Here is a 25881-nt window from a genome sequence, read left to right on the forward strand (position 1 = left end):
ATTCTCTACTGATTGTCGATGAACCTCCACTCATGCAGCAAATAGAAGACTTGAACGGCGAATCTTCCTTTACCCAGGTATATATGGACGTTCAACGACCTTTATTGAAGTGAAGGAAGGTCTTGTGGACCACTTGCACCTCAGGCAAGCTTTCAGAGAAGAAGATGGAAAGACACTGACACAACAAGTTTGGATGAGATGAAGTCCTCTGAGATACGCGGACGGTATGAAGATCTTCACTAAGAAGCTTTATCTTCTGATGGCTGGTTGTATACATTGTTCTCGACGATGTGCTTCTTTCCTACAATTGATGATGCAATCGATGAAAGAACGACGAGTCCAGGGTTGAACACATATCCATTTATGAATCTCACTCTGCTACGACTCGAGTATATCCTGAGAGACATAAAGTTGGAACATCCTTCGCGCGAGTGACGAACTGGGTTAAGTAATCCGATACAACAGAAATAAGTCTACCTGTCTAAGCTGAACGACATAAAGCACTCGGCTATCGCGGTTACAAGGAAGTATATAATGTACAGAAGCTTCAGTGGCGAGGAGCATGCGTGCATGCATGGACCGGGTGAATACGCAGCAGTGTGGAGAGCCACAGACCGGCCAGTAGGTCCTTTGTCAGGTCGGGTAGTTTTGGAGATTTATACTTTGATGCTACACTATATTTCACCAGCTGACCGTGGGTGTCGAAGTTTATCAGACCTGTGCCTCTCCCAGAATCCGAGATCGCTCTAGTACCTGGCCAGCGACGGAAAAGAGAGATGGAGGAATGAAGGGGAGGGGGGAATTGACGGCAGTGCATCTGCATCGAGGATCTACCCCCTACAACCTCTGATTATCACAGCTATTATTGGCAAGACGATGGATGAGCATTGACCGTTGATCGGGGCCTGTACCAATAAGTTGGAAGATCAGGGTGCCTGGGGCTGGCGTGCGGGATTGATTGGCGGCGAGTGGCTCCGGGAGCCCACGGCGTGCGGGCACATGCACCCTTGATTGGCCTACCCGAACTATACGCAGATGCATCCATACATTGAAGCTCTGCAACTCTCCTCTTCATCCTTTGCTAACGAGTGTCTCCTACTGCAATTCGGTGCCAGCTGGTCTCCAAGAACCACCCGGAGATCCTTCCTCCACCTCTTCCCGCGAGCCATTCACTCTTTCACCACGGACAGCCAATGCAGCTTATCATCCCCGGACCATGTGTCCCCCTGATAGGGCATCGCGCTGCGCTCATATCTTTTTTAAATTCAACTCGGACCAGGAGGGGCTGTCGCAAGTGGGGCGTGCATCCCAAAGATGTGGCCAACTTCTCCCGCATTGCTCTGTCGGTGCTGCAGAGCAATTGATTCAAGAAGCCGCCCGTCCTCGCAATACGCGAGGCAGGAGATCTGCCTCTCATCTGTCCTTCATTCGACAGGAGGCTTCAATTCTATCCCATTACACCCTTTTGTGCCCTCATGTCTTTCAGCAGCGTGACCGGTCCCTTCTGGGGCCAATTGAACTGGCTGCATGTCTACATTGCCGGCACCGCGTTCGCGGTCTGCGCGTTCGTCGCAGTGGTTATGATGCTGTCGTCACAGAAGCGCAAGATTGACTACAATAGTGGTATCTTCACCTATCTCAAGTTCGCATACGCGACATTCCTCAAACCCCACGAGAAGCACGGAAATGGCCAACAGGATGCTCTCGAGAGCTTCTACAAGACGCAGGTATGCCAGCTGACCGCCAATTGACTGCCTAGTTCCAGTTTCTGACAGGATCGGACATAGGCTGGCGTCTACGATGCCACTCGCAAGCGTTTGTTGCGTGGTCGAGAGGATATGCTGGGTCTAGTTGCAGCCCAGCTGAAGCACAAGGTCGAGAACAAGCAGCTTCAGTCTGGCAAGGCTGTCTGGGTTGATGTAAGTATCACCTATGAAGTCTTACCGAGTGATGAGTATTGACTAACAATGTAGATTGGCGGAGGCACTGGGTGAGCAATCTCGAGGACACAACATCCAACGGACCCCTAACCACTATTAGATACAACATTGAAGCCATGTCTGCCTTCCTACCCGTCAAGGATTTCTTCTCCCGCGTTTATCTGGTTGATCTATCACCCTCACTCTGTGAGGTGGCCCGCCAGCGCTTCGAAAGGCTGGGATGGAAGAACGTCCACGTTGTCTGCCAGGATGCTCGCTCCTTCCGTTTACCGGAGGATGACAAGTTCGACCCCTGTAACGAGAGCAGCGCCGGTGCCGACTTGGCAACAATGAGCTATAGCCTGTCTATGATTCCAGGTTGGTGCACTTAGTGACATATCAGAGAGTGGTGCTTATTTGATGCAGACTACTACAGTGTCATCGACGCCCTACCTGCACTCTTGAAGCCTACTGGCGTTCTCGGAGTTTGTGACTTCTATGGTAAGTCTGGTAACATCTGTCGACGCAATTTTCCTAACCCCCGATAGTCCAAAGCATTGTTGATGTCTCATCGCGTAACTACACTGGCGGTGCCTTCAACCGACATGTGAACTGGCTCGGTCGTGTCTTCTGGCGTGCCTGGTTTGACGTGGACCGGGTCAGCTTGGAAGCAGCCCGCCGCGACTACCTGGAGTACCGATTCGGAACCGTCATCTCTGCCAGCGAGAGAAACTACCTTTTGGGTGGTATCCCATACTATATTTTTGTCGGTTGCCAGAAAGATTCGACCACCCACTCAGGTCGCGAAGCCATCGAGAAGTTGAATGCTTCGTTCACAGAGTCGCCGTACCTCTCTCCCGCCAACCATCGCAAGGAGATGGAGACTGCTGTTGTGAATAGCACTCAGGAAATCAGATCCAAGGCCTATGAGTCGGCTGTGATCAATCTGAGCGCGAACCTGCCTCTCCCTTCGTCCTTTTACCAGAATCACCACCACCGTATCTTCTATAATGACCTCCTCCCAAAGCACACTCAGTTCGGAAACGAGTATATTTATGCTTTCAACTGGGAAGACCCCCGCGTTGACCACCGCCTGCTGGACATCAAGCGAGACGATGTCATTCTGGCCATCACCAGCGCCGGTGACAACATCCTCGACTACCTTCAGAAGAGCCCGCGTCGTGTCCATGCGGTTGACTTGAACCCAAATCAGAACCACCTTCTGGAACTCAAGGTGGCTAGCTTCATGGCTCTGGGCCACCGCGATGTGTGGAAGATCTTCGGTGAAGGAAAGCATCCAGAGTTCCGCAACCTACTCATCTCCCGACTGAGCCCACACTTGTCTAGTCAAGCCTTCCAGTACTGGCTGGAGCATACCCATATCTTCACTTCCTCTTCTGGTAAGGGACTCTACGAGACGGGTGGATCGCGCCACGCTATCAAGATGGTCCGCTACCTCTTCAAGGTCTTCGGCCTGGAAAGCCAGGTACGACAGCTCTGTGAAGCCCAGACCTTGGCAGAACAGCGCAAGATCTGGCCCCGAATCCGTTCCGTCCTGATGAGCAAGCCTCTTCACTGGGCGGTGGTGGGAACGGAATGGTTCGCATGGAAGGCCGCAGGCGTGCCTCGCAACCAGCGTAACATGATTATCGATGACTACTTCAAGAGAAACGGTTTGAACAAGGACATGAAGCAGGCGAAGGATGTCAGCGGGAAGTCGATCTGGGAGTACGTGGTGGACACCTTGGATCCGGTGGTCCAGGACACTCTGATCAGCAACGACAACTACTTTTACTTCCTCTGCTTGCAGGGACAGTTTTCACGGAGGTAAGTCTTACACAGCTGACCTGCCCCGAAAGCAAGTTAACAGTAAAAGGTGCCATCCCGCATACCTCTCCCCTAAAGCCCATGTGAAGCTCTCCTCGCCTGGCGCATTCGACGGTCTCCGCATCCACACAGACGAGATCAACGAGGTAATCAAGCGGATCAAGCCGCGCAGCCTGACTATCGCTGTGGTATGTTCCTACATCAACCCTCACAAATACATTCAAACTGACGGACCAAATAGGTCATGGACTCCATGGACTGGTTCGACCCGGAAGGCGAAGAAGCCTCCATCCAAGCACAGAAGCTCAACCACGCCTTGAAGATGGGTGGCCGGATACTACTCCGTTCCGCGAGCATCGAGCCATGGTATATCCAGCATTTTGAGCAGAACGGTTTCTCCGCACGCCGCGTTGGCGCCAGATTCCCGGGCACCTGCATTGATCGGTGAGCATCCTATTATTTGAAATCATACCACATCAGCAACTATACTAACGTGGAACAGTGTGAATATGTACGCCTCCACCTGGATCTGCACCAAGACGCAAGAACTCGAACGTCCAGCACCTAGTCGCGCCATGTCTGCTCTGTCATTGGACAACATCACCCCGAAGAGAAACAGCGTAGAGCATCTTGAGATATGATTTTGCTTTTTTTCCCTCAAATATTAATGTTGCTATGTTTTCTTCCCATACCTATTTTGATTGACACTTACTGCCTTGATGGCATTGTGAACATTGCTTTCCTCCATACCTCCTATTGCCTCTATCTTTTGCCCTTTGTTTTTTTTTTTTTTTTACTCTATGCACATAGTCAAAAGTCTAGAATAGACAATGAACTCTACCTGTATGCCACAAGTAACTACTACTTACTTCTTATCACACATTATATGACTCACTAGTAAAGACTATGGCCCTTCTGCAACATGAAGGACTACTAAGAGATAAGAGACGGAAACCTCAGGTTCTGCCTCCCTCTGCTACCATATAAGTAGTACTCACTTCCCCAACCAAGCAAACCTGACCAGTTACTACCACCGCCACCACCACCACCTCAGTATCAGTCAAATTTCCTATCTGGAAACATACATACATACTTACACCCTGGGATGCTGTTATCTATCCTAGAAGATACCAAAGTAGTAAACAGTTTTATCTATTCGTCATCCACAATACTAGTAAATCGACACACAATACATGGAAGATGAGCTAAAGTTCTAATATAGCACAGGGAAGTAGAAGCAGGTAAAAAGCAAGGGAAAATATAAGGGAGGCAATAGGAAGTAATAATAAGCATAAACGGCATTGACTTAATTCTGTACACATTGAATAGTAGGAAGAATACTAGTATAACATCCCGGCAGTAAAGTTTCATAAAGTCAGTTTCACACACACAGACACACATACACACAAGGGTCACACGAGGTCACACTCAAAAGATCATCATGAAGAGAAGGAAACAGCGAAAATTAAAGGGGGTGTAAGGTAGTTATTGTGCTTGTCTTGTTCCATTGTCCTCATGTGTCTACCAACAACCTGTTCTGGCATGAAGGAGAGTACATGGGGTAAGGCATAGACAGGAAAGGGGAGAAGTATCCCGGACGGCGACATCTAATTCATCAATGATATATAGACGTACTAGGGTGAGCCGTCAGAGAAGAGCACAAAGCCAAGCATCGCATAGCATGACATGACAAGTTTCATCATCGAATCACACCACATCATCGTCTCGTCTCATCACATCTCATTGCTATCTGCCGTGACTCATTTATCCAGGCAGACGAAAAGATATATCTATTTTTCTTTTTGTGTGTTCGTGTCGCTTTTATGACCGACCGTACCGCGTCTTACCGAACGAGAACGGCACATAGCGGTACTTGATCATGTGCTGGATCTGGCGGCGCACTAGTAAGATTGATTCGGGTTAGCCTTTCCACCAATTTCGCCTCCCACCAAAGATAAGCAGAATTTGGTATACTCACTGGTCAACACAAACAGAATAATCCAGTAAACCACCAAGACAGGCCAGAACACCGGGATATCGAAGACGGCGAACCACGAGCACACGAAGCCGATAGCAATGGCGCGAGTGGCCGAGTGCCAGAACTTGAATTCGGGGAGACGGCGGATGAAAGGACGGAACTCGTCGTCTTGCTTCATGGGCAGGCTGGGAGCGGCGGCGTCGCCGTCTTCCAGACCCTCATCCTGCGTCAGGGATGGGTCGAACTTGGGTTGCAGGAAGAGGAGGAAGAGGTTGAGCAGGTAGATGCCGAGGGTGTAGGCTACGATGTACCATCCCTGGGCGAGGACGATTCTCAGGAAGAAGATGAGGAGGAGGACGACGGTGCCGGTCCAGCGGTAGGCTGTGAATGGGGTGGAGGCGTCGAGGTAGGTTTGGTATTGCTGTGTGAGGTAGTAGTTAGCTTATCATGTCATGTCATGGTCCGTGGGTAGGAGTTGTTTGTTGGGGTAGCGGATGGGCATGTCGTCTGCGCTGGATGCAGGATTGCGACAGGTATTGCGAAAACCAGATCAGAGAGAGTGTATGCACATACCCTAGCCAGCTTCGAGGTTTGCGCCGTCACGGCCGTGAAAGGCGTCTGCTCAGGCTCAGGAACGTCCATGGTGGAAATGTGGATGTGGCTATCTATCGCGTAGCAAGAAGAAGAGAGGAGAGTGGAGAGAGAGTAAGAGGAGACGAAAAAGCGAACAAGAAGGCACCCAGCAGACTCAGCGCATAGGGCACAAAGACAGCACCGAGCACGGACAGAAAGCAATGGATTAGGAATGCGAAAGTGCTTCAGCTGATGAAGGTGAAGGACAGCAGCCCAGCCAGCCAGCAGCTGCTCGCGGGAAAACTGGCCACTGCCCGGCTGCTCCCGCTAAGCCCGTTTTGGGTGACACCAGCCACTGTCATGATGACTGCGCCTCAGGGGCCGCTGACTCAGCGATAGCTATCACGTGCAAAAGCTGTCACGGCTATTGCCGGGGTTAACTCGGCGGGATTTGCGGGGAGCTGCTACTATCATCATCATATCCCCCTTCCCTTTCCCCGAATGTTTCTCTCGACCACATCTGCAATTGATCTCTTCACACATCTCTCTCCTCTCATATACTAGATAATCAGTAATTGCTCTCAATATGTTCTCCCGCCAGTGCTCCCGTCTCGTCTCCTCCCGCACCGCCATCCCTCTGACTTCCTTTCTTGCCCGCGGCCGTCCGTTCTCCGCAACTGCAACCTCGGCATACGAGCACATTCTCACCTCGACTCCCAAGCCGGGAGTAGGACTGAGTATGCCCTTTCCCCAGTCCCCTTCAAACAATAGCAATAGCAACAAGCCTGAGTTTAATTCAATGCTAATCACAACCTCAACCGAAATGCAACAGTCACCCTCAACCGCCCCAAAGCCCTCAATGCGCTCTCCAGCCCACTCTTCGAAGAACTCAACGATGCCCTAACCACCTACGACACGGACAAAGACATCGGCGCAATCGTCATCACCGGCAGTGAGAAGGCCTTCGCAGGTGCGCCACTACCCTCCCAATAACATGACCAACACACCACTAACCCATGTATGATGTGATGATACAGCCGGCGCCGACATCAAAGAAATGGCCCCCCTAACATTCTCCTCCGCATACAGCAACAATTTCATTGCCCCATGGTCGCACCTCGCCAACGCAATCCGCAAGCCCGTCATCGCTGCCGTCTCCGGCTACGCCCTGGGCGGCGGATGCGAACTCGCCCTCATGTGCGACATCATCTACTGCACGTCGACCGCGACCTTCGGACAGCCTGAGATCAAGTTGGGGGTTATCCCTGGAGCGGGCGGGTCGCAGCGGCTCACCAAGGCCGTGGGGAAGAGTAAGGCCATGGAGTTGATTCTGACGGGGAAGAACTTCAGTGGAAAGGAGGCGGGTGAGTGGGGGGTTGCGGCGAGAGTGGTGGAGGGGGGTAAGGATGAGGTGGTGAATGTTGCGGTTGAGACGGCGGAGACGATTGCGGGTTATTCGAGGGTTGCGGTGGTGGCGGGTAAGGAGGTGGTGAATAAGGGATATGAGGTTGGGTTGAGGGAGGGGGTGGAGTTTGAGAGGAGGTTGTTTCATGGGTTGTTTGGGAGTAGGGATCAGAAGATTGGTGAGTTTGCTTCTTTCTTTTCTTTGGAAGGTGGTTGATGCTGACGGCGGTAGGCATGACGGCGTTTGCGGAGAAGAAGAAGCCGGAGTGGTCGAATGAGTAAATGGATTGGACTGTATGATGGGTTGGTCTTGGAGATGTCATGAGGAACCTGTCAATTGTCAAAGTAGTAACATCAAGCCCACCTAACGACTCAGTAAGCATGAGAATGAATCATTAATCGTCTATGTTCATTATTAGCTGTCTCTATGTACATTATTATATTAATTGTTATTACAAAAGGAGCGTCATTCATCATTGCGGTGAAGCTGAAGTCGGATTCGAATTCGAGTTCGAATTCTCCTTCCCAACGGCCGCCACATCGGCCGCCACTGTCTTCTCCGTCTGATAGTGATCGACCGTCCCATGCTCCATGGTCTCGTCAAACACATCGACCTGGGTCTGGGCGAACTTGCGCGCACTGACCCCCCGCTCGAAGAGGAGGTCGAGTTCGGCGAACGACCGTCCGTTAGGCTCCGGGACCCGGAAGAACGTGTACACGATGCAAAGAAAGCAGATACCGCCCCAGAAGAAGCCGGCATAGTTGCCCCAGTTCCATGCGCCGGGGTTCAGCATGTACGGGGTCAGGACACCGCAGACAATGGCGACAATGTTGTACAGGTTGCGGCCGAGCACGACCGTCTTGATCTGAAGGCGGCGGGTGGAGAGCTCGGCGACAAGGGAGTAGGCGACCGTGCCGACGGTCAACTGGTAGAAGAGCGCCCATACAATCATCATGGAGCCGGTTGCCAGGGCGGCCTGGCTTTTGTGCTCCTTGGGTACTAGGCCAAGGAATCCCATGACAAACAACATGACGCACAGCCCGCAGAGGCCGTACAGGTAGAGTGTTCTCCGGCCCAGGCCGATGGACATGAGGAACCAGGCTCCGAAGACGCCGACCATGTTGATTCCGTACTGGCCCATGGCGAATGCATAGGCATTGTCGGTGCTCAGGCCTGCCTGTTCAAGAAAGTAGGTCGAGTAGTTGGAGAAAGAGTTGCCGCTCAGGTTTTGAATCGCCCACACCATGCAGACAATCTCGGTCCGGCGCAGGTCGGTGCCTTTGAAGCAGTCCAGGTAGCTGGCCCCGGTGGTGATCTTGTTCTCCAGGGATGTGGTATGAACCATCATCGAGATGGTCTCGTCGGCGTCGAAGTTGGTCTCTCGCTTCACGCTCGTCAATCGCAGCAGGGCTTTCTTGGCTTGTTGGATCTTGCCCTTCCGGACCAACCACCATGGGGATTCTGGTGCGAGAGAAATCCCGATGAAGAGGGGCAATGGCCACATCCACTGCAGTCCATATGGAATCCGGTACGCCCATTGGTCATCCCGATTGATCATACCCTTGATCACACCGATACCGATCAGTTGTCCCAATCCCCAGCAGAAATTGACATAGGTCGTGAGGTATCCACGCAGCGCCACCGGACACACCTCCGACGCATAAGTGACGGTCAATGTCTGAAACACTCCCCAGGGAATACCGGCCAGAATTTCCGCAGCCAGCAGCGCCTGGACGTTCGGGGCGGTGAAGAAGATGGCAGTCCACGCCGTGATCAAAACGAGACAAGCCATGATAGTATAACGATATCCGAAGCGTTCCGAGGCCCAGCCATTGATGAAGAGGCCGATAATTTCTCCGACGTAGGCACCGTTACTCAAACCCGATTGCCACTGCATAGGAGACGTTTTGTTAGCCAATTGTGTCACGCGAGCACTGCATGGCGTGCGGGATGATGGTGCAATTGCATGGATGTCCCAGGAAAACAAGAGGGTAGGGAGTCAATTACCCGTGCTGGCACCTGATATGTTCCATCCGCCGACAACTCGCCGTATTTTCGGTTGAATTGAGGGAAAGCGTAGAAGTTGTTGACAAGACTGATATCGTAGCCTTCCATGACGATGCAGGTGGAGATAAGGATACTCCAGGCAACCGCCTTGGGATAGAGCTTGACACCCTGGAGCAGGGTCATCTTCTGCTCCTTGTCCGTGGCCGCTTTGGCATTCTGGATGATCTTGGCTGCGGAAGCCATGGAATCCTGGCGATCGGTGGAGGGCGACGGCGGCTGCTCTGCCGGGGCAATGGCATCCGGAACCTTGGGGGAAGCCATGCTGGCGAGCAATTGCAGGCAATCCCGGGGGAGGGAGAAAAGGGTGAAAGGGGGAGGGGAGGGAGAGAGGAGGTGAAGAGGACAGAGGAGGAAGGGAGGAGGGAGGAGACGGACAATCAATCGCTGGAGGGCAGCAGGAAAATCAGGGACGTTCCGGACCGGAGCGCATTAGTAGCGGGACGGCCATCGTTAGATTTTTATGCTGGCGGCGGGGCCGGCGGTGGTGAGCATACTCAGCATAGTGCGCCCCCCACCGACTGCAGGAACCGGTTTGGTGTCATTTGCTTGCGTGCAATAGTGTCTGACTCGTATTCTTGATTTCGAATCGAATCATTTGGTTTGCAATAGATATAGGTGACACAAACTCCCAGGCAAAATTTAAACTCCGACTAAAGCCAAGCCAAGTCTCATTTTACGCCGGGATCCGACACGAGGGGTTTGCGGGGAAAAATAAGGGACGGCATGCCCCTCCGCCAATTATTGTCCACAAGAAGCAGAAAAATACACACAAAGTTAATAGGATATCATGGTTCAACTCAACTCAAAAAAAGGAAGTCAACGTGTAGTTGATCGCTATACAAAAGTATAACCGATCGAAGTATGCACGCTAAGATGCATCGTCTGCAGGTTCCTCGTGGCAGAAAATGCAAGCCAAAAATCTCCGATAAGCTTGATCCCGTAGGATCCGCCTCGATCTCCGATTCTTCCTGTCCATTTCCAAATCCGGCATGTGGATGAAGCTTGGCCACGCTGACTATCTTCTTAATCTATGCGTATATGCATGAAATCACGCCACGAAGGATCAACACTTCTTGGTTTAACCCTGATCTAATATTTATCTAATGGCCAACAAATCCAGCCCCGTTGAGATAATGGCGTATATGTAAATACCCGATCATGACTCTACAGGATCACATGTTACCTGTGTAGTTTGATTAGTCCTCTTCCGGTTACCTACGCGTCCAATGGTCGGGGTTAACTGGCCAATGCGATATACGCGGCTCCATCTAGGTTCATATAGGCATGGAAAGAAACCACTTACTTGCTTTACCTACTGCTTAGATCGAAATTGGTTGTGCGAAGCAAGAACACTGCATTTGTCTGATCATGATCAAAAATTTGGATTCCCACGGACTATTGATTCGTTGTGAAATAATACATATCCTTTCAGACATACTAAGCCTGTGCATAGTGCGTGTCTTCTGGGTCATCTCATATGAGTTTAGAACGATGCGAGCTAAGTGATATGATGATACACAGTAGCTCTCAAATGTTACTACTATGTTTAGTCTGACGTTGCCTCCTTTTTCTTTTTCTCATACTCATACTATACTGCAACTATGTACTAGCTGAGTGATCAAATCCAACATGTCCGGTAGACTTAGTAGTAGATCATTGGTTCACAAGACATAAGAGTATCCGCAATATATAAATGAGTTTGGATATGTCCTCGGCTACTATCAAGCGTCACAGCTTACGCTCAGATACTAAATCAAATATTAATAAATAACAGTGCCTGGCTCGCCTGGACATCATACATTCTAAGCACCAATAAGTACTTCGACTAGATATTCATTCTAATTTAATAGTGGCTGATCGCATGCCATGTCTGCCCAGGGTAGAAATTTGTCGTCACAAAAGATGTGCCTCTCCGTGATCAAATTCCCATCCAAATGAGATCCCTTATTTACGGTTCTATATACACCTTGACTGTCTTCTTGTCCGAGATAGTCGAGATAGGGGGGGGGGGGGGATGAGTAGTCTTGGGCATCGGTGACGAGAAGGAAGGTGACTTAGCAGTAAGTTTTTGAATGAATAAACCTGAAAATAGAGCCGCATATAAGGCGCTTTGACAAGATCAGGTAATAAGTAGTACAGCGAATACTGTAATTAAGTAGAATTACTTTCTGATTTGCCATTCCTTCACAGCAAAGCTCTCTCAGATGACTGGCTCATTGTTGCATTTCCTTCAATCCTGCCGAGAGGCGCGATATAGACCAAGCCGCTTTTGATCGCTAGTACTTACTGACAGACCCCTGGGACTCCCATTCTGATCGTTAAGGATTAAACACACGGAGATACCTTCCATCCTATATGATACACCTGGTACGATCTGTTCCTCCCAGCAATTCGACTGGTCATTGAAAGGTTCACAAAATTCTATTAGTAACACTACGGCTAGCTGTTCTCAGCTGTCTCACTATAATCTTACTGTGGCTGTACATCCCGGACACCTGCATAACTTTTAGTAAAATCTAATGATGATCTGCAATCCCAAGACCCTGATTAACCGGATAAAGTTTGGATGACAAGAGCTCTCAGCCTTACCCCGCGTGTTAGCAGCCTTGTCGCGCCTATGAAACAGTGAGATTCAGCACAAAGGATCGGGCCTACTCGGTGCCCTAACTAGGCCACCTACTTTATCCTCTAGCACCAACATCCCTCGCGAGGCTACACGATTCAGATTGGACATGTGGGATGATCGACATGCGTGAGCTGACAGAAGTCCGTTACCCAGTACCCTCCTTTTCGGCCAGCCTGACCAGTGCTAGACGTATGCATGTGTCGGGTTTAATATCCCAGCGCTAAACACCTCGTAGCCAGCCTTGCCCATTTTTTAACAGATTAATGCTAAAATCTCTGCAAATACACCTTGTTTTTTCATCGATAGAAGCAAACAATAAAACTCACCTGTTCGAATGGATTTACCAGCATAGCGTAATTGCGTCATGTTCACAATTAATCCGTTTGTCCAGGTGGACAAGGCAGTTGTGATGGTTTCTCTTGCCCTTCTCACGCAACTATTGTCACACCACTCATTCACACAATGCGCTGAAATAGGCTCCGAAATGGTGGCATGGGCAACATTGCCCATATTATTTAGACTGAGTTCTATATATCACCAATTTTCAATATATACCATTAACCAGGACCCTAATCAGGCGAGAGCTGGATCTTTGCTTTCAACACACCTCTGGTTAATTTCAGTCGGTGTATGCATATATTCTTGGTTCAAGTCAGAAATTGGGGTCCTACAAAGTTTCGTGCGTCAGGCAAGCACTCTCGACGAGAAACATTACTGATGTGACACCAGCCGATTTTATTTCCAGTACTGCTCATATCAGGAAAAATGTTCAAGTTCCGCACACACAGTTCGATAGGAAGGAGCTCTTTCTCCTTTCTGACGGAAACCCTCCACGGGCCCTGCATCATCTCATTGCTGGGAACATTCAGTCTCGCATCCTCAGCGAACCTTGTTGAATGGGGCCTCTCATTAATCCCCTTAGCCTGTGTCCTAGGCATTTCCATCCTTATCCTGTCACAGCATGGACTAGACCTGCCTGGTTGCATTAATGTCGAGTTGACATCATTCCACCTCACTGCCAGAATTCTACCAATGTTGGCAGCGACAGTCGTGGCGGAAATAATCATATTCGGCTATTCCTGGGGACATCCCCTTAGCATACTTGCATCAGGCGCATTTAAGGCCCTTGCTTATTTCTTCACAATTCAGACAGTAAGCCCCAACGCTTCACAGTATACAGTACTCTGCTGACGGCTTCGAAGATATACCATTCTTCTTGGAGTGCAGCTATCTTGATCGAAATCTTCAGCACTCTGTCCGCCAATAGCCCGGTCAGCCAGTCATCAGACCTCAGAGCGTTTTTGAACGTTGTCACCTCATTACTAGTACTTGCACAACTTACCCAAGTGCTTCCAGGTTATCTAAAGGGGCGATGGATTGTGTGGATATTTGGTCTCGTAGCGATTATTCCATACATCGCAAACATATGGACTATATATGCCATAAACAACACAATAGTCGAAGACCACCCCATCGCAGCATTGATGGATAAAGCCAGACTCGACTTCGAAGAGACTCTCCACAAGCAATCCCGCACATACGCAGCTGCATGCGACGAGTATCGCCTACGTTATAAGATCGAGCCACCACCTGGATTCAAGGATTGGTTCCTATATGCGTCTGCTCATCAGTCGCCGATAATTGACGATTACGATGCTATATACGACAGTATACTACCGTTATTGAAGTTAAGCGGAAAAGAGATCAACGATGACATTGTAAATGTGCGAAATCTGCCCGGTAATGAGCTTTGGACCTGTACGTTTTCCGGCAGCTCACGCAAAACAAAATGCTCGCATGATTTCCGCGTGCTTGATCGGGATATTCAACATACATTTGATACCTTACTTGAAAATATACCCGCTACTCTCCCTGACGTTACCTTCCTGGTCAATCATCTCGATGAGCCAAGGGTGATACCCCCACCACCGAACAATATCCATACCAGTCCGAGCTTAAAGGATCAGTCCAGGCAATCAACATGGGATACTATATCAGCTCCCTGCGCCTACCAACCCAACAGTACCCAGACCCAAGACCATCAACCCCCAGCCCAACCCCCAAACCTCCCATTCATCACCGATCCAAACCAAGCCAAAAACCTCTGCCTCCACCCAGAATACAGCACAAAGCACGGCATCTTCCTCAGCCCAACCTCCTTTCGCCCCATAACAGGCCTCCTCCCAATCCTCTCCACAGGCTCCCTCTCCACCATGGCCGACATCCTCTACCCCAGTCCGGCCTACCTAGCACCGGACTTCCAATACACCCCCGAAAAAGACATCCCATGGCATCAAAAACAAAACACCCTCTACTGGGCCGGTTCTACAACCGGCGCCTTCGCCACAGGCACCAACGATTGGCACAATTTCCACCGCCAACGCTTTGTTAGCCTAGTCACAAATCCAGATCACCATCACAACAGCTACAGCTACCTCCACCAAACCCCAACCTCAATCTCCACACAAAAATCCACCTTCCTCAACACCCGCCTCTACACCATCTCATTCACCCGCATCTTCAACTGCTCGCCCGCCTCCTGCCGCGCCCAACGCCGCTTCTTCCACCCGCACACTTGGGCCGATAAAGACCAGGGTCTACAATCAAAACTTGTATTTGACCTAGATGGGAACGGAATTAGCGGGAGGTTTTATAGTCTGTTAGCGTCGAATTCAGCACCCCTGAAACAGACCCTGTTTAGAGAGTGGCATGACGAGAGGCTGTGGCCGTGGGTACATTACATCCCGGTTAGTTTGGGGATGGAGGAGGTACCGGAGGTGGTGAGGTATTTTACGTCGAGTAGGGAGGGGAGGGAGAGGGCGGAGGAGATTGCGAAGAATGGGAAGGAGTGGTTTGGGAGGGCTTTTCGGGAGGTGGATTTGGGGGTTTGGGTTTGGAGGGTGTTGTTGGAGGTGGGGAGGGTGGGCGATCCGGGGAGGGCTGCATTCAATTTTCATGAGGAGGGAGTGTAAGGTTATCCTTTTATACAAAGTGTTGTGTAGGGTATTGCTGAAATGATATCTAATCGCGTCTCGATTTCACCGACCGCCACTCAATCATCAAACTCCCCACCATCGTGGCACATGCGAGTCCAATCACCAAATACCAGGTCTGTATAAGACTTCTATCAATCGCCACGAGAACATCCCTCGTCTTAGCCGGCGACATATCTGCCACAAGTTGTGATAAACCACTATTCTCGATACCCACCCCATCAATGTCAGACACAAGCCCCCTCAGATTCACCGAGAGCTGATCCACAAACAAGACCTGCGCAACAGCAATCGCCACAGCGGGGCCAAACGACTGAGCGAAAAGCATGATTGACGTACCCAGCGGCACGTCCTCCACGGGCAACACCGTCTGGACAGCGTTCTGCGGACCGGAGAAACCAATCCCGTAGGCCAAGCCAGAGAAGGCAGTGTATATGATCAATTCCGCGAAGCTAGTATTGATCTTGAAGGTGGTGATGAGGCCCGCGGCGGCGGGCATCATGAGCGACGCGAAAAGCATGAACGGGGCGTAGTAGCCGATAGCGCTGGTTCCGAAGCCGTGGATGAGTGCGCCGACGGTGCCGGCGATGATGATCGGGAGCATCATGTAGCCGCTTTTGGCGGGAGTGTATCCGCGTACGACTTGGTAGTAGGTGGGCAGGTAGTATTCGAGGACGTTGCCGGTGCTGTTGCCGCACATGATGAAGATGCAGCCGGCGATGACGCTGCGGCGTTTCATGATGCGGAGGGGGAGGGCGGAGGCGTCTCCGAGGCGTTTTTGGTTGTAGATGAAGGCGGCCATAAGGATGGTGAAGGTGATCAGAGGGGCTATTACTGGGCCGCTGGTCCAGGAGTACTTGGTGCCGGCCCAGGAAACGGCTAGGAAGATGGATGTTAGTGCTGGGATGAATAGGAGGTTGCTTGTCAGGTCGAGTTGCGTGATCTTTTGTTTGAGGCCCATCCGGGCGATGGCGCTGGGTTTTGGCGGGTCTGAGAAACAACATATGGTCAGTGCTAGGGTAGCGGCACCGAGAGGTGCGTTGATGTAGAAACACCATCGCCAGTCAATGGACTGCACGATGGCTCCGCCGAGAAGTGGTGCGGATAGTGTAGCTAGGCCTTCGACGGCGCCCATCATGCCGGTGAACATGGGTCGTTTGTGTAAGGGAGTTGATTGTACGAGGATAACGAAGCACCCGGAGAGAAGGCCTGCGGATCCTAGGCCAGCTATAGCCCGACCTACGACCAGCATGGTCGAGGTACTGGCGGCGCCGCAGAGTAGCGAACCTGCTATGGAGATGGAATTGGCAAGTAAGAAGACGGACTTGATAGAGAAGAGCTTGTACGCCTTGCCGAAAACAAACTGGAAGGAACACTGGCAGAGTCTGAATGCAGAGGAATACCATCCGACGTCTGTAACAGTGTGAAAGTAGTCTGTTATGCTAGGTACGGCTGTGGCGACGATGTTCATGTCTATGCTGCTTAAGATTAGAACGGCAGCTAGGGTGAGCATGAGGAGCCAGAACTTCGTGCCCCTGGGATACTCGGCTTATCCATGCAGGCTGGCATGATCGGTTATCGCGTCGAAGGCGGTTGCCGACCTGCTTGTAGGACCGGAAAATTCATGATTGTCTGTATTGCCTGAAACGCTTGCCGCGTGTTGTTGGTTGGTTCTGACTTCTGTCACTGTTGATGCCATGGTTGTGGGTGAGATCCCCTAGACTACTAGGATCGCGTGCCAATTCATGGGAGTTGGCAATGATAGGTTGCTACAGCCCCTGCTGACTGGACTGGCGCTTGGATTGGCCATAGATAAATCACGTGGGTAAGGGTTGAAGTACCCTCTCGAGGATATATGCACCTATACAGACCCAATCTGACATTTTCTGATCAGTTATGTAGTATTGACTATGTACAATACCGGGGGGAATCTGACAAATGCTGGATCACTCTTGAGGTTGCCCCGGTATCTTGCTTGAAGCACCATGGGCCTGGGTCCTAGTTTCCCATGTCCCAAGTCGGAACAGGCTTTGGAGGGTGGTGTTAAAGTTGGGGTGGGTGATGGATAGGAGGGATTCATTGTGAGCGGGGATACAAGAGTGTTATTTGATTCAAGTTGATATTGGGGGCAATTTTCTGTCTCGTCCCTGAGTTACAAGTGGTTGACGGCTATGTTGTGCAATGTGTTTCAGGCAGATCGTACTAGAACCTAAGCCCGTTCCTATCGATGATCTGACGGGCCATTTATGGTCATTACTGTAGTACTAGCCATCCCGACCGGGCGTGGACCAGTGGACCAGAGTGAAGGGACGAGTCCCAATACTGCAACTGCCCAAATCATTCCGCCTGGTCGATAGTTGTTGCGCAGATTAAGGCTAACAGTGCAGGTTGGTTAGGAAGATGGTTCCCATCGCTGCCTAAACCCTATATCTGGTTAGACGATATGGTCTCGTGCTGCTATAGTACCATATTTACTCGCATATTCCCTACGTATGCGGATGTTTGTGGGGACCAATGAGCACCATAACCAGCATCGCAGGTAGGGGTCGTCGCGCCACTGTCATAACGGCCAGGGCCTTATTTCATCATTTTGCGGACGAGCGTCATCAGGCGCTGCCATCAGATTTTCGATTGCCCGAATTTATTGGCTGCGGGTTGTGGTACCATCTTGGTTTCAGAACACGATGATATCATAGGGGGATGGAGCGTCCCGTGGCGACTTTCGATATTGGACACATGTGCCTATGTACCTTGGTATATAAAAAGAACAGATATCACAACATTTGGCGATGGATTCGATCTATACTGCATCATCAGTCTGGTTAAGAATCATACTTCCATTCAAGATACAAATTCCTTTCCTCCAAAAAACTTCCTCACTGAAATAGCTTTGCTGCCGCGATATCGACGTCATGTCTTCTGGCAACGATAACAACAACAACCGTAAGTGACCATCGACCCTCGCACCTACTGTTCCCATGTTATATTCTCCCTTGTTTGTGCCTTGACTTAACTAGTCGGTCGCGTTATGAAGTTCTCGCACCCCTGGGTACCAAATCCCATAATACCTCGATACCATTACACACCTGTTGCTAATGCGTAAGTATATAGCGAACCTCCTTGGAGGCGTCGGCGATACCCTAGGAAAGACCGTGGGCGGACTCGGTGACACTGTTGGAAGCACTGTGGGAGGACTCGGAGACACTGTGGGAAACACTGTGGGCGGACTCGGTCAGACTGCCGGCGGTGCGACTCAGGGTCTTGGAAAGACTGTTGGCGGTGCCACTGAAGGCCTGGGCAACACAACCCGGGGCGTCGGACAGTCGACTGGAGACATCCTTAGCAGCATCAATGGCGACAGATCCGGTGCGAATGCTGATCGGAAGTAAAGGTGACGGCGAGGTCCGATTGGATATGACATGACTTGATGAATCTGCTATGTAATGGGCTTGACGGATGTTAATTGCTTTCTCGCTCAAATGGGTATGGCTTAATAACTGATTTGATTGTATCTATATGAATTGCGTGTTTGCAGGACAAATTGACTTTCTGAGGATGAGTAAAACTCAAAGCATGAAGCGTAAACTAGAAACTCGCATGAACGCGATCGGAACCGAGCGGGCGGGTGTTCCGAGGCATCTGCTGCTCGGGTTCCTATTCCACTAGGAGGATCTCGCTCCGCTTCGGAGGGCGGAGCTTTCCGCGGGGAACTCTCCGTTGAATCTGACGTAGCTGTCGGTAGAGAAATAACTTTCGCAATAATTTCAAGGAATCGGGTGATCATTATTTTGACTTGACAAGCCGACAATCATAGCCGCAATTAGTGCTAAAGACAGACAATTGATTACCTCGGCCAATCGTATTCATGAATATCGCACAATAGCGAAAGGAAAGGTCCTGGGCGGAGAAAGTTATACAGAGATACTTGTGTTCCAAAGAATGTGGGGGGTATTTTTATCGCGATCGAGACATCATCACTTTACTCCCCTTGATCATATACCGTTCATCCAGCTAGCTATCTTTATCATGAAGATCTCATTTAATAACTATTTTAGGTAACAGCGAACGAACGAACAACAGCTCGAAGTATCACATCACCTGATTAGGAAGGTCAAAGAGGATTGCCTTCTCTTGCAGAGAATCAGCAAAGTCAGCCACTTTCCCAATGAGGCAAGAAATACGCCCGGATAGGATTTCTACGATGGAATCGCGGAAGGTCCAGGCGGCCAACCGGTAGTACTGAGTATTAGTGCCTGCAGGGCTGGCGGGCTGCAGAAAGGCAGGCAACTTCTGGCCAGGTCCATTGACTAAGATTGATTATCACTTTATCAGACCACAACAGCCAACTAAATCACTAGCGGATAAACTAACCTCGAATCTTAGCGCATTTTGTAGGCTTCCGGGATCTTTGCATGCCCACCTCGGGCCGTTTCAGTGCTCGTCTAGGTGGTTACGTGTTAGGGATCTCCGTCCACACCACACCACTTATATTAGTGAACTATCTAGAACAGAGTTATCCTCCACATCGTCCTCAATATAGTTAATATAGTCAATTTCCCTTCAGTGGAAATAGCGCGGGGAAATCTAGAATTAGTTGACATTCTGACATCGAGATGATGCTGATTGGTGGACACCCCTGACGGAATTGGCTGCAACTGTGCGGGGTAAATTAGCGTATCGGAAAGCTCCTTTTGGGTGATATTCTTTGTTTCGTGCTTCCGAGAAAAGTTAATGTGCAAATGAATCTTTGACTTTCTTTCATTGCTGCCCAGAAGCATTTGGATAGCTTCAGGCCAATAAAGAGTTCTATAAGTGAGCTCAACTATCAATTGATCTCAGGTCAATGGCATAAGTCATAGTACCTGAACCGGCGGGAAATCGGACGGGCAGCGGGACTGATCGAGGCAGGCGATTCCGTGGAACCACCGCGTTGACCTTCCCCGGCCTCATCATTGGCTGTTGCTGCACGGGGTTCCCCATCTGCCTCCCTCGGCGACGAGCCACCCGCCTTCAAATCTTTCAATGGATCGCCTGCTCTTTTCCTTATAATCTCTTCTTCCCTTGCCGCTGCTGCTTCAGTTCTTGCAAGTACTTCTTCCTTCATTGGGACCCCATTCCGTGGCCTTTTTTACTCCCCGCATTCCTCCCAAGGACTTCCTTGTCCCTATCAACGAACCACTGCTTAGCTCTCCAATCTACTTAAACCCCGCATTCAGCTATATTAGCCCGCCGGACCACATCTTCCTCTCCCCGGCTTGTCGCAATCTTCAATTCATTCCTCTTGCATTACTCTCAATTAGCTCACTTCACAAACCGTCACCATGGGCAAGGACGACCAACCCAGTAAGTTTATACTTTCCTGCCTTTTAATCCTTTTGAAGCGTAACAGAAGGACTAACTCAGGTCTGTCCTATAGAGACCTACCGCTACAATGAGAAGCCCATCTACACCACCTCCAATGGCTGTCCAGTATGCTGCGCCGACATCATATGGTCCACTTACGGATAACATACTGACACATCTCAGGTTATGGACCCCCAGGCTGCCCAGCGCGTTGGCCGCAACGGACCCCTTCTGCTTCAGGACTTCCACCTGATCGACCTCCTCGCACATTTCGACAGAGAGAGAATCCCAGAGCGTGTTGTCCACGCCAAGGGTGCTGGCGCCTTTGGTGAGTTCGAGGTCACCGATGACATCAGCGACATCACTGTCATCGACATGCTCAAGGGCATTGGCAAGAAGACCAAGCTGTTCACTCGCTTCTCAACCGTTGGTGGTGAGAAGGGCTCTGCGGACAGCGCGCGTGATCCCCGTGGCTTCGCTATCAAGTTCTATACTGAAGAGGGCAATTGGGACTGGGTCTTCAACAACACCCCTGTCTTCTTCCTCCGTGATCCCGCCAAGTTCCCCATCTTCATTCACACCCAGAAGCGCAACCCCCAGACCAACCTCAAGGATGCCACCATGTTCTGGGACTACCTTTCCACCCACCAAGAAGCTGTTCACCAGGTCATGCACCTCTTCAGTGACCGTGGCACGCCTTACTCTTACCGCCACATGAACGGCTACTCCGGCCATACTTACAAGTGGATCAAGCCCGACGGCACCTTCAACTACGTCCAGATCCACCTGAAGACCGACCAGGGCAACAAGACCTTCAACAACGAGGAGGCCACTCGCCTGGCGGCTGAAAACCCCGACTGGCACACCCAGGACCTGTTCGACGCCATCTCGCGTGGTGAGAACCCCTCATGGACTTGCTACGTCCAGGTCCTGAGCCCCGAGCAGGCCGAGAAGTTCCGCTGGAGCGTCTTTGACCTGACTAAGGTCTGGCCTCAGAGTGAGGTTCCTCTGCGCCGCTTCGGCAAGCTCACTCTGAACAAGAACCCCGAGAACTACTTCGCCGAGGTTGAGCAGGCCGCCTTCTCCCCCTCGCACATGGTGCCGGGCGTGGAGCCCTCTGCCGACCCTGTCTTGCAGTCCCGCCTCTTCTCCTACCCTGACACCCAGCGCCACCGTCTGAGCGGCAACTACGAGCAGATCCCCGTCAACTGCCCGCTCCGCTCGTTCAGCCCCTGGCACCGTGATGGGTACATGAACGTGCACGGCAACTACGGAGCCAACCCCAACTATCCCTCCACCTTCCGTCCTTACAACTACCAGCCCGTGAAGGCTAGTCAGGAGCACGAGAAGTGGGCCGGTTCCGTCGTTGTTGAGCAGCTGCCCGTCACCGATGAGGACTATGTGCAGGCCAACGGCCTTTGGCAGGTCTTGGGTCGCCAGCCCGGCCAGCAGGACAACTTTGTCCACAACGTTTCCTCTCACTTGTGCGCCGCCCACGAGCGTGTTCGCAAGGCCACCTACGGCATGTTCCATCGTGTCAACCCCGATCTGGGTGCCCGCATCGAGAAGGCTACCGAGGCCAAGGCTGACCACTCCAAGTCTTCCCGTCTGTAAATTATAGTATCTTACCCTTGTTCTGATTTAGCCTTGTTCTTTACTCCACGTGCATAGTCATCATAGAATGATGAATGTTAGATAGCTATGATACCTATTTACTCAATTGACGCTTCATTTGGTCATGCTTGTTTGATATAGCCACGAATATGAACGAATAGTAAGATAGTTGCGTAATTGACACATTTTCTCTTTGAATTGAACTCGAACTCTTTCGCATGTTCACTCGGTAGGTATGCATCAAAAACAGACTCCAAAGCTAGGCGAAGATCACTTATCGTGACAGGCCGCATCGGGAATCCCGATTGCGGAGAAAGCGTGACTGCCACACGTGATTGGCGCGTGACGTCCGCCGCTTTTGGGTTTCGCCGACGCTTACTCCGCCGCGCAATCATGAGCCACTATTGATTGTTGACTTTCCTCTCATCTTCTTGGAGGTCTGACGTCTTTTGAAACTGGCCTGCGAGGTAGTTTGCTCATGATGCGTGGTTTGGACAACTAATTCCACCCAGATCTAGTTCTTGCCCTCTCCCCCTGAACCCGTCCGTTCGGTTGGGGTTGCCAGATTAAAGTTCCAGGTGTCATCTATACGCACCGGCCCCAACTACTGCATTCGTATGAGCCGATCATATGAGCAGCTGAAAGCCCAACACTTGTCGGACTGATACCCCGTTGTCACTCTTTCAAAGATAACCATGTCTGCCAATTCTGCCGACGATGGCGCTGCAAAGCCGCGCCTACACACGGCCCGCTCGTTCCCAAGGATGGACGCTCCCGAGACGAGCCCTTTCGTTCGTTCCAGAGCCAAGACTGTTCAGTCCGTGGCAATACCAGAGTCGGTAGACGCCGAGGCGCTCCCGTTACCCTTGTCCACGGCCGAGGAGGACCGGAACAGCAGCCCAGACCTATTCGAGAAATCAGGCTCTGCCGACTTGGGCTACGGCGACGATGCACAGCAGAGTGAGGAGACCTCGGTGCTCTCTCGAGGTAGCTTGGGTCACACGGAGGAACTACCGATAGAGCTTGCAAGTATGACAGACAGGTACAGTCGGACCTCTACTATCACTACACGTTGATGTGATGCTGATGTTATTACTGGCAGATTTGTCCACTCTCTTACTGCCAAGGTACACTCCTCTCCTCCCACAATCGAGAAAGTATCGAGCCGGTTTCAAGAATTCTACGTCCGAGCCGAATCACACATAGCTACACATATCTCTGCTCTTGCTTCCCGGATAAACCGTGACCCTTCCCCGTACCGTGCCGCGCAGGGCAAGTCTAGTAATACAGGTTCAGATGGCCGCCAGATGTTGACAGCATCAGAAGTCACTGAAAGGAGGATTGCGCGAAAGCATCTTGCAACCAAGCGTGTTGCCTTGGAAGAAGCCGTGGAACGGAGAGCTTGTGAGACTATCTACGACAAGCTATGGAGACATAAAAGTACATTGGATGAAATCAGAGACGAGAAACTGCGCTCAAAAACAGCGGCTCTCTCTGTAGTTGGCATTAATCTGAAGGATCTCGGTGTCGAGATCGACGTGAGTGCTATCGATGAAGACAAGCAAAAAGAAGCGGATGAATGTCTTTCTGCTGCGCGAGACTGCTTGGCAAAGATGAACGATGACAAGTATCCTTTGGGCAAACTTCAACAACTTGCCGCCGCGCACAAGGCCATAGTTGATGCCTTGACTAAGCTCCTGCCATCATCCTCTTCTGCTGACGAGATATTACCTACCCTGATCTATTCCTTGATCACTTGCCCTCCTGAGGGGATTAACGTTATAAGCAACCTACAATTCATCCAGCGGTTTAGGTCGTCCAATAAGATAGACGGTGAAACCGCATATTGCTTGACTAACCTGGAAGCGGCCATTAGCTTTCTTGAAAATGTAGATCTGTCTGAATTGCGCGGCGAGGAGGCCTTTGAAGGCCAGACCAAGGCATCCAATGATGTTTCAACTGCGGCCGGAAAGGTCGACTCCCTCCCATCTCCTACTACCACCAAGGAAGCAGCAGTATCGTCGGTTACACCAGTGACAGCCTCACCTGAACTCTCCAAACCAGTTGGACAAGAAGCTTCGGATAGCTTGCCCAGACCTCAGTCATCGGCGAGCACCCAACAACGGCGGCTGAACAACCTTTTCCAGCCCCCTGCCAAGGTGCTCGGTGCTGCTAACGATGCTGTTCGTAACACTGCCGACCAGGGGCTCAAGAACATTGGAGCATCCTTGGACAGCAGCTTCAATTTCCTCTTTGGCCGCCTCAAAGAGTTGCAGTCCAATCAGTTCCCTGTCAAAGATGGGAACCCAGTACTGCCCAAGACCTTGGCAGATGCTCGACGTCTGGTCAACAACCCTATATCTACGGAGCATAGCCTGAACCAGGACGAAAATGCCGGAAGAGAGTCTCGTCCCGTTGACCGCCCACAATTAAGGCGCATCGGATCGAAGGCTGAGGATACATTCCTAGGGCTGGTCAGTGGCCAGAGAACACCACGTGACCGGAGTGTCGAGAGTGTTCGGACCCAGGGCAGCTCCAGAAAAGCAACCGTCTCTCAAGGCCCCCAGAAGGAAGAGCCCCAGGCTTCCCCAGCAAGCACGACCTCGCAAGCGCCTACACCGCTTGAATCTGTGCGAAACTTTGGAAACACCCTCAACCCACTCAACCACATCCCCGGTATGATCCGCAACTTTGGACGCGGTATCCCTGGAACTCCTGACACTCCTGGTTCGATGCCATCGCCCAACACACCCACTGAGAGAATCAGAGCCTCGATCCTCTCCCGAGAGACTTCCTCGTCGAGCGTGCACAGCGTCCCGCCCCGTGTAGAGCGGGTGGACCCGCCTATTCAACGTTTCCTCCAGATGCAAAACGCCAACGAGCTTACCATCGCCGATGTATCTGTTTTGCTGGATGACTACAAGCGCCTTGCAGCAGCGCTATCGAAACAGAACCACTGAACTTGACTGAATTCTTTCCTCTCCGATTTGTTTTCCTAAAGCATATGATTCCCACATGGTTGTTCATACTATCTCCCTCTTCGTTGTATCCTTTTTCTTTCTCCATGGCGATTCCGCGTTCTGTGTTTATGTGTGTGTTATATCATTGAGATTGTAGACCACTGCTGGTGTTCAGTGTTTTTAAGTGTCCAGGTTCAGTCAGGTCTTCCATTTGCAGCCATTTGGGTCGAAGGCATAGCTAGCAGTGCTAGTGTTTAATCAAATGCAGATTTTACTTTCAAGCTATGAGCTGGGGGAGTATAGGTGTGGGGTATTATGATATTGCTAAATGATGATGGTGATATAAGGATTGTTCAGCGAAAACCATACATAACAAAGCAGTAATTTGAAACATGGTATAGTAAGAAAGGTGGTCATCCTCACGTAAGCTCTATCATGAACCTTGAATATCCCGAGAAACAACAACAAGAAACAAATACAGTCTGAATCCTATAACAATAAAACGAAATCATGATCGAAATGTTGGTGATAAAGTGCCACAACCCCAATAAAAACATAGAAATAGAATCAACACAA

The 25881-nt window shown here is 50.8% G+C and overlaps 9 protein-coding genes across 9 annotated transcripts; 6 read left to right on the top strand and 3 right to left on the bottom strand.

Annotated features, from left to right (window-relative positions):
• Positions 1-1475: 1475 nt before the first annotated feature.
• On the top strand, positions 1476-4387 carry AKAW2_21380S (class I SAM-dependent methyltransferase; the record flags this gene model as incomplete). Its single annotated transcript, XM_041686197.1, has 9 exons — positions 1476-1727; positions 1788-1919; positions 1974-1990; positions 2041-2297; positions 2346-2420; positions 2468-3746; positions 3796-3934; positions 3988-4190; positions 4249-4387. 9 exons carry the CDS (start codon positions 1476-1478, stop codon positions 4385-4387), a joined length of 2493 nt encoding a protein of 830 aa, XP_041540206.1.
• Positions 4388-5567: 1180 nt separating this feature from the next.
• AKAW2_21381A (Rer1 family protein) lies at positions 5568-6366 on the bottom strand (the record flags this gene model as incomplete). Its single annotated transcript, XM_041686198.1, has 3 exons — positions 5568-5647; positions 5725-6145; positions 6298-6366. The coding sequence occupies 3 exons, from the start codon at positions 6364-6366 to the stop codon at positions 5568-5570; spliced, it is 570 nt and encodes a 189-aa protein (XP_041540207.1).
• A 517-nt stretch (positions 6367-6883) lies between these two features.
• echA (enoyl-CoA hydratase echA) lies at positions 6884-7983 on the top strand (the record flags this gene model as incomplete). The annotated part of the gene is made up of 4 exons (XM_041686199.1): positions 6884-7034; positions 7130-7267; positions 7335-7880; positions 7934-7983. 4 exons carry the CDS (start codon positions 6884-6886, stop codon positions 7981-7983), a joined length of 885 nt encoding a protein of 294 aa, XP_041540208.1.
• A 191-nt stretch (positions 7984-8174) lies between these two features.
• On the bottom strand, positions 8175-10030 carry AKAW2_21383A (putative MFS alpha-glucoside transporter; the record flags this gene model as incomplete). The annotated part of the gene is made up of 2 exons (XM_041686200.1): positions 8175-9593; positions 9710-10030. 2 exons carry the CDS (start codon positions 10028-10030, stop codon positions 8175-8177), a joined length of 1740 nt encoding a protein of 579 aa, XP_041540209.1.
• Positions 10031-12759: 2729 nt separating this feature from the next.
• Positions 12760-15367, top strand: CAP2_2 (glycosyltransferase family 90 protein; the record flags this gene model as incomplete). The annotated part of the gene is made up of 3 exons (XM_041686202.1): positions 12760-13074; positions 13125-13547; positions 13598-15367. The coding sequence occupies 3 exons, from the start codon at positions 12760-12762 to the stop codon at positions 15365-15367; spliced, it is 2508 nt and encodes an 835-aa protein (XP_041540210.1).
• Positions 15368-15416: 49 nt separating this feature from the next.
• AKAW2_21385A (MDR family MFS transporter) lies at positions 15417-16901 on the bottom strand (the record flags this gene model as incomplete). Its single annotated transcript, XM_041686203.1, has 1 exon — positions 15417-16901. One exon carries the CDS (start codon positions 16899-16901, stop codon positions 15417-15419), a length of 1485 nt encoding a protein of 494 aa, XP_041540211.1.
• A 1399-nt stretch (positions 16902-18300) lies between these two features.
• On the top strand, positions 18301-18777 carry AKAW2_21386S (uncharacterized protein; the record flags this gene model as incomplete). Its single annotated transcript, XM_041686204.1, has 2 exons — positions 18301-18331; positions 18500-18777. The coding sequence occupies 2 exons, from the start codon at positions 18301-18303 to the stop codon at positions 18775-18777; spliced, it is 309 nt and encodes a 102-aa protein (XP_041540212.1).
• Positions 18778-20709: 1932 nt separating this feature from the next.
• fgaCat (catalase easC) lies at positions 20710-22345 on the top strand (the record flags this gene model as incomplete). The annotated part of the gene is made up of 3 exons (XM_041686205.1): positions 20710-20731; positions 20805-20857; positions 20915-22345. The coding sequence occupies 3 exons, from the start codon at positions 20710-20712 to the stop codon at positions 22343-22345; spliced, it is 1506 nt and encodes a 501-aa protein (XP_041540213.1).
• A 695-nt stretch (positions 22346-23040) lies between these two features.
• Positions 23041-25305, top strand: AKAW2_21388S (VPS9 domain-containing protein; the record flags this gene model as incomplete). The annotated part of the gene is made up of 2 exons (XM_041686206.1): positions 23041-23387; positions 23448-25305. The coding sequence occupies 2 exons, from the start codon at positions 23041-23043 to the stop codon at positions 25303-25305; spliced, it is 2205 nt and encodes a 734-aa protein (XP_041540214.1).
• Between the last annotated feature and the right edge of the window lie 576 nt (positions 25306-25881).

This window comes from Aspergillus luchuensis, chromosome 2, assembly GCF_016861625.1.
Source record: "Aspergillus luchuensis IFO 4308 DNA, chromosome 2, nearly complete sequence".
Classification (NCBI taxonomy): domain Eukaryota; kingdom Fungi; phylum Ascomycota; class Eurotiomycetes; order Eurotiales; family Aspergillaceae; genus Aspergillus; species Aspergillus luchuensis.